This window comes from Nothobranchius furzeri, chromosome 2 (genome assembly GCF_043380555.1).
Source record: "Nothobranchius furzeri strain GRZ-AD chromosome 2, NfurGRZ-RIMD1, whole genome shotgun sequence".
Taxonomy (NCBI): domain Eukaryota; kingdom Metazoa; phylum Chordata; class Actinopteri; order Cyprinodontiformes; family Nothobranchiidae; genus Nothobranchius; species Nothobranchius furzeri.
In genome coordinates, this window is record NC_091742.1 from 101777426 (window position 1) to 101792693 (window position 15268).

Here is a 15268-nt window from a genome sequence, read left to right on the forward strand (position 1 = left end):
GGAATGCTCTCTGTGCTTTGATTTTCTCTGTGGTAATGTGTGTGTTTGGTTTGTTCAGCGGTCTGTGGAACGTTCCGTACATCACTCAGGTGTATCTGATCAAAGGCAATGTCCTGCGGTCCAAACTGGCTCAGGTGAACCTGTTCATGGACGACGGGATGGACCCGGACATGGTGTTTTGCAGGAGCTTCAGGGACCAGGTGAGACGCAGTTCTGGTTCCGTATTTCCAGACCTGTCTTTAAGTTACGACGGTGTGATTGATGTGTCTCCACAGGGTGTCTTCATGTTTGTGTCCAACCGGGACGACTTTGGCCGCCTGGTGGCTTCGTCCAACTTCAACACGTCTCGGCTCTACCCAGACCTGTGGCAGATCTTTGACAACCCTGTGGTGAGGACTGCTGAAGGGAGGCTCTGTGGGTCCATGCGTTTCTTCATGTGTGTCCATGTGTCTCTGCAGGACTGGAGGGAGAAGTATGTCCACGAGAACTACTCCAAGATCTTTGAAGATGAGACTGGTGTGGTGGAGCAGGTACAGTCCGTGAGCTAAGTGGATCCTGGGAGACAGAGCAGGTGGCTTTGTTGTTTGGTCTAATGAGAACCTGAACCTTGTCCCCAGCCCTGTCCAGATGTCTACTGGTTTCCTGCCTTCTCTGATAAGATGTGTGATCAGCTGGTGGAGACAATGGAGGCTCATGGGGAGTGGTCTGGAGGATCCCATAAGGTACCAGGTCTGCTGACTGTGTAGAAGATTCTGATTCCTGGGTCTTAAAGCCTTTTCTGTGGTCAGGACGAACGTCTCGCAGGCGGGTATGAAAATGTCCCCACGGTGGACATCCACATGAACCAGATTGGCTTTGAGAAGGAGTGGCTCAAGTTCCTGAAGGAGTACATCGTCCCTGTCACCGAGAAACTCTACCCCGGGTACTACCCTAAGGTATGGGCTAAATCCTTGTCCCCTGGCACTACCCTGGGGCAGCAGTAGCTCAGCAGGTTGAGGGGGTTGTCCAGTAATCAGAAGGTTGCAGGTTCGATCCCGGCTCCAGACAGAGAATTCTGCTGTTGTGTCCTTGGGCATTTAACCCACCTTGCCTGCTGGTGGTGGTCGGAGGGACCGGTGGCGTCTGTGCTTGGCAGCCTCGCCTCTCAGTGTGCTCCAGGGCAGCTGTGGCTACATGGTAGCTCATTCCCACCAGCATGTGAATGTGTGTGTGAATGGATGAATGATACACTGTAGTGTAAAGCGCTTTGGAGTCCTTACTATACAGGTGCGGGTCATCTATTGAGTTATGGTCTAGATCCTGGTCCCCTGGTACAAACTTTTTTGTTTACTGACGTGTGTGTGTGTGTGTGTGTGTGTGTGTGTGTGTGTGTGTGTGTGTGTGTGTGTGTGTGTGTGTGTGTGTGTGTGTGTGTGTGTGTGTGTGTGTGAGTGAATGCTTTTAAACTGTTATGGGAATTTGGGGTCATTTTAATTCTGGAAAGCACTTTGCTTGAAACTTGCTTTAGAAATCAAATCTGATTAATTCGTAAACGACTCCACATTTAAGTCCAGCTGGTATCTTGTCTTTTGGGTGCACTAGTCTGTTTCTAACTGTTGTGTATGGTTTTGTTGGTGTGTTTATGTTGTGTTTTTTCATTGTTGTTCTTATTTTTACTGTTATGCCTCTGATGTATGTCAGGGTTATCACTGGTTTTGGTTCTTGTCTTTCTGGGTTTCTGGGTCTTTGCTTAGGTTGTTCTTTTCTTTCTGTTGTTGTTTGTTGTTTTCCTTTGTTTATCGTCCATGTCAAGTATCCGCAGGTCCAACAAAACCCTACACAACAGTTAGAAACAGACTAGTGCACCCAAAAGACAAGATACCAGCCGGACTTAAATGTGGAGTCGTTTACCAAATCCCATGCAAACTCTGCAATAAAACATACGTAGGAGAACCCGGACGCCAACTCAACACACGAACAATAGAACATAGAAAGGAGTGTGAGAAAGAAACAAGTGGAAAACACACAAGAGCAGCTAAAGACTGCCAAATCCTCAGTGCTTATCCTGCTTAACTTATCGGCTGCATGTGACACTGTCAACCATGGCTTCCCTCGTCCACACTCTCTAGCATGGGCATCACAGAGAAAGCACTCGCCTGGTTTGAATCGTACCTCACAGGACAATCATTCAGTGTATCTTGGCTTGGACAATCCTCTACCGTGCACCATCTTGCCACAGGAGTCCCCCAGGGCTCTGTACTAGGACCTCTTCTCTTTGCCATAAACACCACCTCACTGGCTGAGATCATTCGATCACATGGCTTCTCCTACCACTGCTATGCAGACGACACCCAGCTCTATCTGTCATTTCCACCGGACGACCACACTGTCTCTGCACGAATATCAAACTGTCTCTCTGACATATCAAAATGGATGAAATCCCACCATCTCCAACTCAACCTCTCTAAAACTGAACTACTTGTCATCCCAGCAAAACCATCCATTCAGCACAATATCTCAATCCAGAATGACTTCCTATCTCTGGCTCCTTCAAAGGCAGTTTGAAATCTGGGTGTTGTGATTGATGAACACCTGACCTTTAAAGATCATGTTGCCTCTGTTGCTCATTCATGCCGCTTTGCGCTGTATAACATACGAAAGATCAGACCATACCTAACACAACATGCCACCCAGCTCCTGGTGCAGTCTACTGTCATCTCCCGCCTCCATTACTGCAACGCCCTTCTAACTGGTCTTCCAGGCTGTACTGTGAGATCTCTTCAAATGGTCCAGAACGCAGCGGCGCGTCTGGTCTTCAGCCAAAAAGAGCACACATCACCCCTCTGTTCATTGAGCTCCACTGGCTACCGCTAGCAGCACGCATCAAATTCAAATAGCTAACACTAGCATACAAAGTCCGAGATGGTACGGCTCCCATCTACCTGAATCCTCTTGCAAAGGCTTACGTCTCGGCCCGGCCGCTCCGGTCATCACAGGATGGTCGGCTAGCAGTGCCTACACCACGCTCAGGACAATCCAGACTCTTGACAGACAGCATGAATAATGTACAGGTGTGCCTTAGACTGCCCACAATAAAAGGACACCCTGACATATGCACAGTTTTGCTTCATGAGGGTGGTGAGGCAGAAAACCAGTCAGTTTCTGGTGTGGCCATCATTTGCCTCACGCAGGGCAACACATCTCCGTGGCATAGAGTTGATCAGGTCGTTGATTGTGGCCTGTGGAATGTTGGTCCACTCTTCTTCAGTAGCTGTGTGAAGTTGCTGAACATTTGCAAGAACTGGAACACGCAGTCGTATATGCCGATCCACAGCATTCCAAACATGTTCAGTGGGTGACTCTTCTGGTGAGTATGCTGGCCATGCAAGAACTGGGATGTTTTTAGCTTCCAAGAATTGTGTACAGATCTTTGCAATATGGGGCCGTGGGTTATCATGCTGCAACCAGAGGTGGTGGTTGTGGATGAATGGTACAACAATGGGCCTCAGGATCTCATCACAGTACCTCTGTGCATTCAAGATGCCATCAATAAAATGGACCTGTGTTTCGTTGTCCATAACATACACCTGCCCATACCATTACCCCACCGCCACCATGGGCCACTCATTCCACAACGATGACAGCAAACCGCTCACCCACATGACGCCACACACACAGTCAGCCATTTGCCCTAAACAGTAAAAACCGGGACTCATCTGTGAACAGAACACCTCTCAAATGTGCCAAGTGCCATCGAATGAGAGTGTTTGCCCACTCAAGTCAGTTACGATGACGGACTGCAGTCAGGTCCAGACCCCGATGAGGACGACGAGCATGCAGATGAGCATCCCTGAGATGGTTTCTGACAGTTTGTGCAGAAATTCTCTGGTTATGCAAACCGATTGTTGCTGCAGCTGTCCAGGTGGCGGGTCTCAGGCGATCCTGGAGGTGAACCTGCTGGATGTGAAGGTCCTGGGCTGGTGTGGCCACGCATGGTCTGCGGTCATGAGGCCGGTTGGATGGTCTGAGTCACCGGAAGGCGCGCTTTCCAGCACCCCCTCCAAGGTCTCCAAAAAGCGTGGGTAGTCTGAACTGTAGTTTGGTGCATAAGCACAGACCACAGTCAGAACCCGTACCCCCACACATAGGCGGAGGGAGGCTACCCTCTCTTTCACTGGGGTAAACCCCAACGTACAGGCACCAAGATGGGGGCAACTAGTATACCCACCCCTGCTCGGCGCCTCTCAGTGGGAGCAACTCCAGAGTGGTAGAAAGTCCAACCCCTCTCAAGGAAACTGGTTCCAGAGCCAGAGCCATGCATTGAGGTGAGTCCGACTATATCTAGTCGGAACCTCTCAACCTCACACACCAACTCAGGCTCCTTTCTCACCAGAGAGGTGACATTCCATGTGCCGAGAGCCAGCTTCTGTAGCTGAGGATCAGACCGCCAAGGTCCCCGCATTCGACTACCACCCATCACACACTGCACCCGACCCCTTTGGCCCCTCCCTCGAGTGGTGAGCCCATGGGAAGGGGGACCCACGTTTCCTCTTCGGGCTGTGCCCGTCCCGCAGCGCTCCTCTGAGAGAGCGGGGATGGGATGGTTGCACACGTTCCGCTGCTGTTTCTCACCAGTATCAGCTGATGGAGGGCTCTAGTTTCGCTGCGCCGTTCGTTTCAGCGGACACGGTCGGAGAGGGGGGGAGGGGCATGACGCTTAGCCTGGCGGGTGGGCAAGCAAAGCCTGGCGGGCCGCCAGGCTTATAAAGCCCTGGGAGAACCCCTGGAACAATCAGATCACTGATGTATGATGGAGCTTGATTATTAAGAGCTTTATATGTGAGAAGAAGGATCTTAAAATCTATTCTGAATTTAACAGGTAGCCAATGTAGTGAAGCTAAGACAGGAGAGATATGATCTCTCTTTTTAATTCTCATCAGAACTCTAGCTGCAGCATTTTGGACAAGCTGAAGACTTTTAACTACATTCTGTGGACTTCCTGAGAGTAATGGATTACAGTAATCCAGTCTTGATGTAATAAATGCATGAACTAGTTTTTCAGCATCACTCCTGGAAAGGATGCTTCTAATCTTAGCAATATTCCGAAGGTGGAAAAAGGAAATCCTACAAACCTGATTAACCTGGGATTTGAATGACATGTCCTGGTCAAAGATAACACCAAGGTTCCTTGCTTTGTTCTCGGAGATTAATGTAATGCTATTCAGGTCAGGTGATTGACTAAGCAGTTTCCTTTTCTGGATTTCTGGTCCAAAGATGAGAACTTCAGTCTTATTTTGATTTAAAAACAAAAAGTTTAGAGTCATCCAATTTTTTATGTCTTCAAGGCAAGCCTGTAATCTAACTAACCGATTAGGTTCATCAGGGTTAATGGATAGATATAACTGAGTATCGTCAGCATAACAGTGGAAGTTTATCCCATGCTGTCTAATGATTTTACCAATTGGGAGCATATATAGTAAAAAGAATTGGTCCAACCACTGAACCCTGTGGTACTCCACAAGTAACCCTGGAGTATGAAGAAGATTTGTCATGTACATTTACAAAATGAAATCTGTCAGACAGGTAGGATTTAAACCAGCCTAGCGCTGTTCCTTTGATCCCTACCGGTGCCTACACTGTCTTGTTTATTTTAGTTGTTTTTCTGATTATCACTCCTCTGTATTATTTTATTGCACTTATTTCTTATTCTTGCACCATGTACCACAGCAATTTCCTAATGTTGTGAACCTGCTCACACATATGGCAGTAAAACCCTCCTGATTCTGATCTGATAGTGGTTGGTTGTTGGTAAACATCTGCTCTGACATCTGGTCCTATCCACTCAGGCTCATGCCATCATGAACTTTGTGGTCCGCTATCGTCCTGACGAGCAGCCGTCTCTGAGACCACATCACGACTCGTCCACCTTCACCATCAACATCGCCCTGAATAGGAAGGGCATCGACTATGAGGTAACATCCTTTATTTAGCCAGGGAGGTCCCATTAAGATTGAAAAGCTCTTTTTCAAGGGTCCTTGTCAGCTGATCTAACAGGAAGTTACTTTGAGCCTAACCTGTAAGCAGTTGAACTGATTCTAGATCGGCTGTACCCTCTGCACTCTGGGGGGTTGGAGGACTTCAGATCTAGAGCCAGAACATATCGAGAGGAACCTGAATCATTCAGGCAGAAAACGGCTCCTAACTCACATGATGAGCCAGCCTAGCAGACAACTTGACAAAAAATTTTTTATTTGTGATGGTTGGAACCACATCTGCTAAGCTGCTAACCCCTGTAGACACCTATACCTGTAGACACCTATACACTCCTGTAGACGCCTATACACTCCTGTAGACACCTATACCTGTAGACACTTATACACTCCTGTAGACACCTATACACTTCTGTAGACACCTATACACTCCTGTAGACACCTATACACTCCTGTAGACACCTATACACTCCTGTAGACACCTATACCTGTAGACACCTATACACTCCTGTAGACGCCTATATACTCCTGTAGACGCCTATACACTCCTGTAGACTCTTATACCCTCCTGTAGACTCTTATACCCTCCTGTAGACGCCTATATACTCCTGTAGACTCCTATACACTCCTGTAGACACCTATACACTCCTGTAGACACCTATACACTCCTGTAGACTCCTATACACTCCTGTATACACTTATACACTCCTGTAGACACCTATACACTCCTGTAGACACCTATACACTCCTGTAGACACCTATACACTCCTGTAGACGCCTATACACTCCTGTAGACGCCTATACACTCCTGTAGACGCCTATACACTCCTGTAGACGCCTATACACTCCTGTAGACACCTATACACTCCTGTAGACACCTATACACTCCTGTAGACACCTATACACTCCTGTAGACACCTATACACTCCTGTAGACTCCTATACACTCCTGTAGACACCTATACACTCCTGTAGACACCTATACACTCCTGTAGACTCCTATACACTCCTGTAGACACCTATACACTCCTGTAGACACCTATACACTCCTGTAGACACCTATACACTCCTGTAGACACCTATACACTCCTGTAGACACCTATACACTCCTGTAGACGCCTATATACTCCTGTAGACGCCTATACACTCTTGTAGACTCTTATACCCTCCTGTAGACGCCTATACCCTCCTGTAGACGCCTATACCCTCCTGTAGACGCTTATACACTCCTGTAGACGCCTATACACTCCTGTAGACACCTATACACTCCTGTAGACACCTATACACTCCTGTAGACACCTATACACTCCTGTAGACACCTATACACTCCTGTAGACTCCTATACACTCCTGTAGATGCTTATACACTCCTGTAGACACCTATACACTCCTGTAGACACCTATACACTCCTGTAGACACCTATACACTCCTGTAGACCCCTATACACTCCTGTAGACGCCTATACACTCCTGTAGACGCCTATACACTCCTGTAGACACCTATACACTCCTGTAGACACCTATACACTCCTGTAGACACCTATACACTCCTGTAGACACCTATACCTGTAGACACTTATACACTCCTGTAGACACCTATACACTCCTGTAGACACCTATACACTCCTGTAGACACCTATACACTCCTGTAGACACCTATACACTCCTGTAGACACCTATACACTCCTGTAGACACTTATACACTCCTGTAGACACCTATACACTCCTGTAGACACCTATACACTCCTGTAGACACCTATACACTCCTGTAGACACCTATACCTGTAGACACTTATACACTCCTGTAGACACCTATACACTCCTGTAGACACCTATACACTCCTGTAGACACCTATACACTCCTGTAGACGCCTATACACTCCTGTAGACGCCTATACACTCCTGTAGACACCTATACACTCCTGTAGACACCTATACACTCCTGTAGACACCTATACCTGTAGACACTTATACACTCCTGTAGACACTTATACACTCCTGTAGACACCTATACACTCCTGTAGACACCTATACCTGTAGACACCTATACACTCCTGTAGACACCTATACACTCCTGTAGACACCTACACACTCCTGTAGACACCTATACACTCCTGTAGACACTTATACACTCCTGTAGACACCTATACACTCCTGTAGACACCTATACACTCCTGTAGACGCCTATATACTCCTGTAGACGCCTATACACTCCTGTAGACTCTTATACCCTCCTGTAGACGCCTATACCCTCCTGTAGACGCTTATATACTCCTGTAGACGCCTATACACTCCTGTAGACACCTATACACTCCTGTAGACACCTATACACTCCTGTAGACACCTATACACTCCTGTAGACTCCTATACACTCCTTTAGACGCTTATACACTCCTGTAGACACCTATACACTCCTGTAGACACCTATACACTCCTGTAGACACCTATACACTCCTGTAGACTCCTATACACTCCTGTAGACGCCTATATACTCCTGTAGACACCTATACACTCCTGTAGACACCTATACACTCCTGTAGACACCTATACACTCCTGTAGACACCTATACACTCCTGTAGACACCTATATACTCCTGTAGACGCCTATACACTCCTGTAGACTCTTATACCCTCCTGTAGACGCCTATACCCTCCTGTAGACGCTTATATACTCCTGTAGATGCCTATACACTCCTGTAGACGCTTATATACTCCTGTAGACGCCTATACACTCCTGTAGACACCTATACACTCCTGTAGACTCCTATACACTCCTGTAGACGCTTATACACTCCTGTAGACGCCTATACACTCCTGTAGACACCTATACACTCCTGTAGACACCTATACACTCCTGTAGACGCCTATACACTCCTGTAGACGCCTATACACTCCTGTAGACGCCTATACACTCCTGTAGACGCCTATACACTCCTGTAGACGCCTATACACTCCTGTAGACGCCTATACACTCCTGTAGACACCTATACACTCCTGTAGACACCTATACCTGTAGACACCTATACACTCCTGTAGACACCTATACACTCCTGTAGACGCCTATACACTGCTGTAGACGCCTATACACTCCTGTAGACACCTATACACTCCTGTAGACACCTATACACTCCTGTAGACACCTATACACTGCTGTAGACACCTATACACTCCTGTAGACACCTATACACTCCTGTAGACACCTATACACTCCTGTAGACGCCTATACACTCCTGTAGACGCCTATACACTCCTGTAGACACCTATACACTGCTGTAGACACCTATACACTCCTGTAGACGCCTATACACTCCTGTAGACACCTATACACTCCTGTAGACACCTATACACTCCTGTAGACACCTATACACTGCTGTAGACACCTATACACTCCTGTAGACACCTATACACTGCTGTAGAAATCTATACACTCCTGTAGACACCTATAAACATCTGTAGACACACAAACGCTTGTAGAACTCTGTAAACACCTGTAGTAACATGTAGACACCTGTAAACACCTGTTGTCACCTTTTCTGTTGTTCAGGGAGGAGGCTGCAGGTTCCTTCGATACAATTGCAAAGTGGAGTCTCCCAGGAAGGGCTGGTCCTTCATGCACCCAGGTCGCCTGACACACTACCATGAGGGTTTACCCACCACCAGAGGGACCAGATACATCATGGTGTCCTTCGTGGACCCCTGAGCACCTATAGTGTGTGTGTGAGAGAGAGAACACCATGAATCAGGTTTTTAGTAATGTCAGTGTCAGAGGGGACCATTTGGCTTTTCAAAATAAGAGTCACTTTACTAGTCTTTCATTCAGAACTTCAGACAAATGAGCTTCAAAAAACATGTCAGTTTGTCCTGAAGGCATCACTGTTGGGTATTTCAGAATGAGTCTCATTTGAATGTTGAACACACCAAGCTGCCTTCTTACTGGGTCTATGCAAGAACACACACTGTGTGTGTGTGTGTGTGTGTGCGTGCGTGCGTGCGTGCGTGTGTGTGTGTGTGCACACACACGCACGCACACACACACACACACACACACTGTGTGTGTGTGTGTGTGTGTGCGTGTGTGCGTGCGTGCGTGTGTGTGTGTGTGTGTGTGCACACACCGACTCAAGAGAAGTATGAACTAGTCTTTCCACCCCAACTGTTCAGGTGACGTCTGTGTACCCAGTTGTGGTGGATTTGTGCCTCCTCCACCCCCTCCAGCAGGGGGCACTCTGGTCATCAGTGATGTCATGATGGAGCACTTCCTCCTACATGATGTCATGACTATGCTGGTTTTTGACCAATCAGAGGGCTTGGATGTGACCCTATAGAACATCTGGGGTGTTTTCTTCTTCATGTTTAGTTATTGGTGGTTTTCTTGTTTCCTCATCGTGGTTCTGCTGCTGCCTGCAGCTCTTTTGTACAAACTGCTTTAAATTATTTGTTCCACACAGAATAAAGTTTAAATAAGGACCTGCATGTTTGTGTCGTCTGTTCGTGCGTTATGGTGGTGTCAACAGAATCCTTTTCTCATTTGTTTTTAAATCAGTTAACAATCCAAACAGTTTACAGCACCCAGTAGGGAAAACATCTCCTAATCCAATGTCAGATTAAAGGTGCATTATGTAAGAATACAGTGAGAAAATCCCCAAAGGAAGGATCTACTGAAACCGAGCCTGGGTATCATCCTCAACAGCTAACTTTCTCACGTCAACATTATTACCCAGTCTGCTTATTTCCATCTACATAGCATTGTGACGGAAGCAGGTGTAACTAAGGGATTTGATCGGGGTGCCAGCCAGGTCTCTCTCCTGACATAAGAAATAAATACAATTATCAACAACTTTCCCTTGTAACTCACACTCACTTCACAACACAAAGGATGTAAACAATTTGAAGTGCTTATCACCCTAACCTGGACTGAAACAAAAAAACCCAAATAATCACATAAGCATAAGGCAAAAGCGGGGGTGTATTAAATCAGATCTTTTGCCACAACATGTATAATAATTAATGGAAAGGTCCGAGAGTCCCGTTCAGATAAATTCAGTTCAGTTCAGATAAGTTCAGTTCTGTTCAGATAAATTCAGTTCCGTTCAGATAAATTCATTTCTGTTCAGATAAGTTCAGTTCTGTTCAGATAAGTTCAGTTCAGATAAATTCAGTTCAGTTCAGATGAATTCAGTTCAGTTCAGATAAATTCAGTTCCGTTCAGATAAATTCAGTTCCGTTCAGATAAATTCAGTTCAGTTCAGATAAATTCAGTTCAGTTCAGATGAATTCAGTTCAGTTCAGATAAATTCAGTTCCGTTCAGATAAATTCAGTTCCGTTCAGATAAATTCAGTTCAGTTCAGATAAATTCAGTTCAGTTCAGATGAATTCAGTTCAGTTCAGATAAATTCAGTTCCGTTCAGATAAATTCAGTTCCGTTCAGATAAATTCAGTTCCGTTCAGATAAATTCAGTTCTGTTCAGATAAATTCAGTTCAGTTCAGATAAATTCAGTTCAGTTCAGATGAATTCAGTTCAGTTCAGATAAATTCAGTTCTGTTCAGATAAATTCAGTTCAGTTCAGATAAATTCGGTTCCGTTCAGATAAATTCAGTTCTGTTCAGATAAATTCAGTTCAGTTCAGATAAGTTCAGTTCAGTTCAGTTCAGATAAATTCAGTTCTGTTCAGATAAATTCAGTTCAGTTCAGAAAAGAAAAATGTGCGTCCATAATACACTCAGCAAAAAAAAAGGAACTAAGATTATCGTTGTAGATTCAGTATACAGCAGCTGCAGCAACCGCTGCGTCGATCAGCTGTTTACTCACGGTACCGCTGAGGATCCGACAGGCCGCTGCTTCGGCGGTTCACCAGAACACACTCCCAGCTTACTCCTCCAGCACATCAGATAAGTCACATAGGTCCGCTAGACTCTCCCTAGTCGTTGGTGCGATAATCCTTAGTCCATAACACCACTTGGCAGCGTCCGATCAAACTCACCTCCTCTTGCCTCCAGCGTCCTCCAGACAGGTGAGGGAGTACCACTCTCGGGGGGCGGGGCGTGTCTCCTAACTCACCTCTTATAGAAGTCAGGCAGACAAAACGATCAATAAAACAATATTGCTGCCTTTCTCTTAGGTCACAGAAATCAGCAACAAAAATAAAGACAATAACCTCCAAACTGTATTTCACACATATAAGTAATTTAACAAGTTCAACCAAAGCCGATAGGCACCAGGTGACAGACTTGGGCTGTTACACCACCATCCCGTCTCCGTCCCTCTCTTACTCCCTACACCACCACCATCCCGTCTCCGTTCCTCTCTTACTCCCTACACCACCACCATCCCGTCTCCGTTCCTCTCTTACTCCCTACACCACCACCATCCCGTCTCCGTTCCTCTCTTACTCCCTACACCACCACCATCCCGTCTCCGTTCCTCTCTTACTCCCTACACCACCACCATCCCTCTCTTACTCCCTACACCACCACCATCCCGTCTCCGTCCCTCTCTTACTCCCTACACCACCATCCCGTCTGTGTCCCTCTCTTACTCCCTACACCACCACCACCATCCCTCTCTTACTCCCTACACCACCATCCCGTCTGTGTCCCTCTCTTACTCCCTACACCACCATCCCGTCTGTGTCCCTCTCTTACTCCCTACACCACCACCATCCCTCTCTTACTCCCTACACCACCACCATCCCTCTCTTACTCCCTACACCACCATCCCGTCTGTGTCCCTCTCTTACTCCCTACACCACCACCACCATCCCTCTCTTACTCCCTACACCACCACCATCCCTCTCTTACTCCCTACACCACCATCCCGTCTGTGTCCCTCTCTTACTCCCTACACCACCACCATCCCTCTCTTACTCCCTACACCACCACCATCCCTCTCTTACTCCCTACACCACCATCCCGTCTGTGTCCCTCTCTTACTCCCTACACCACCACCACCATCCCTCTCTTACTCCCTACACCACCACCATCCCGTCTGTGTCCCTCTCTTACTCCCTACACCACCACCATCCCGTCTCCGTTCCTCTCTTACTCCCTACACCACCACCATCCCTCTCTTACTCCCTACACCACCACCATCCCGTCTCCGTCCCTCTCTTACTCCCTACACCACCATCCCGTCTGTGTCCCTCTCTTACTCCCTACACCACCACCACCATCCCTCTCTTACTCCCTACACCACCATCCCGTCTGTGTCCCTCTCTTACTCCCTACACCACCATCCCGTCTGTGTCCCTCTCTTACTCCCTACACCACCACCATCCCTCTCTTACTCCCTACACCACCATCCCGTCTGTGTCCCTCTCTTACTCCCTACACCACCACCACCATCCCTCTCTTACTCCCTACACCACCACCATCCCTCTCTTACTCCCTACACCACCATCCCGTCTGTGTCCCTCTCTTACTCCCTACACCACCACCATCCCTCTCTTACTCCCTACACCACCATCCCGTCTGTGTCCCTCTCTTACTCCCTACACCACCATCCCGTCTGTGTCCCTCTCTTACTCCCTACACCACCATCCCGTCTGTGTCCCTCTCTTACTCCCTACACCACCACCATCCCTCTCTTACTCCCTACACCACCACCATCCCTCTCTTACTCCCTACACCACCACCATCCCTCTCTTACTCCCTACACCACCATCCCGTCTGTGTCCCTCTCTTACTCCCTACACCACCACCATCCCTCTCTTACTCCCTACACCACCATCCCGTCTGTGTCCCTCTCTTACTCCCTACACCACCATCCCGTCTGTGTCCCTCTCTTACTCCCTACACCACCATCCCGTCTGTGTCCCTCTCTTACTCCCTACACCACCATCCCGTCTGTGTCCCTCTCTTACTCCCTACACCACCACCATCCCTCTCTTACTCCCTACACCACCACCATCCCTCTCTTACTCCCTACACCACCATCCCGTCTGTGTCCCTCTCTTACTCCCTACACCACCACCACCATCCCTCTCTTACTCCCTACACCACCACCATCCCGTCTCCGTCCCTCTCTTACTCCCTACACCACCATCCCGTCTGTGTCCCTCTCTTACTCCCTACACCACCACCACCATCCCTCTCTTACTCCCTACACCACCACCATCCCGTCTCCGTCCCTCTCTTACTCCCTACACCACCATCCCGTCTGTGTCCCTCTCTTACTCCCTACACCACCACCACCATCCCTCTCTTACTCCCTACACCACCACCATCCCGTCTCCGTCCCTCTCTTACTCCCTACACCACCATCCCGTCTGTGTCCCTCTCTTACTCCCTACACCACCACCATCCCTCTCTTACTCCCTACACCACCACCATCCCGTCTCCGTCCCTCTCTTACTCCCTACACCACCATCCCTCTCTTACTCCCTACACCACCACCATCCCGTCTCCGTCCCTCTCTTACTCCCTACACCACCATCCCGTCTGTGTCCCTCTCTTACTCCCTACACCACCACCATCCCGTCTCCGTTCCTCTCTTACTCCCTACACCACCACCATCCCGTCTCCGTTCCTCTCTTACTCCCTACACCACCACCATCCCGTCTCCGTTCCTCTCTTACTCCCTACACCACCACCATCCCTCTCTTACTCCCTACACCACCATCCCGTCTGTGTCCCTCTCTTACTCCCTACACCACCACCACCATCCCTCTCTTACTCCCTACACCACCATCCCGTCTGTGTCCCTCTCTTACTCCCTACACCACCATCCCGTCTGTGTCCCTCTCTTACTCCCTACACCACCACCATCCCTCTCTTACTCCCTACACCACCACCATCCCTCTCTTACTCCCTACACCACCATCCCGTCTGTGTCCCTCTCTTACTCCCTACACCACCACCACCATCCCTCTCTTACTCCCTACACCACCACCATCCCTCTCTTACTCCCTACACCACCATCCCGTCTGTGTCCCTCTCTTACTCCCTACACCACCACCATCCCTCTCTTACTCCCTACACCACCATCCCGTCTGTGTCCCTCTCTTACTCCCTACACCACCACCATCCCTCTCTTACTCCCTACACCACCATCCCGTCTGTGTCCCTCTCTTACTCCCTACACCACCACCATCCCTCTCTTACTCCCTACACCACCATCCCGTCTGTGTCCCTCTCTTACTCCCTACACCACCACCATCCCTCTCTTACTCCCTACACCACCACCATCCCTCTCTTACTCCCTACACCACCACCATCCCTCTCTTACTCCCTACACCACCATCCCGTCTCCGTCCCTCTCTTACTCACTACTCCACCGCCATCCCGTCTCCGTCCCTCTCTTA

At 48.3% G+C, this 15268-nt stretch overlaps 1 protein-coding gene across 2 annotated transcripts in view; it reads left to right on the top strand.

The window, feature by feature from the left end:
* plod3 (procollagen-lysine, 2-oxoglutarate 5-dioxygenase 3) overlaps window positions 1-9895 on the top strand; it is a 52063-nt gene extending 42168 nt beyond the window's left edge. The window contains exons 13-19 of one of the 2 annotated variants that reach the window (XM_054738567.2): window positions 59-200; window positions 276-389; window positions 459-530; window positions 618-722; window positions 789-935; window positions 5826-5951; window positions 9512-9895. In XM_054738567.2, the coding sequence (XP_054594542.1) occupies window positions 59-200; window positions 276-389; window positions 459-530; window positions 618-722; window positions 789-935; window positions 5826-5951; window positions 9512-9667 (862 nt within the window). In that variant the 3' untranslated portion in view covers window positions 9668-9895. Of the gene's footprint in view, window positions 1-58; window positions 390-458; window positions 531-617; window positions 723-788; window positions 936-5825; window positions 5952-9511 lie in introns of both variants that reach the window. The other variant, XM_054738566.2, reaches the window with a different exon arrangement.
* Window positions 9896-15268: the final 5373 nt, after the last annotated feature.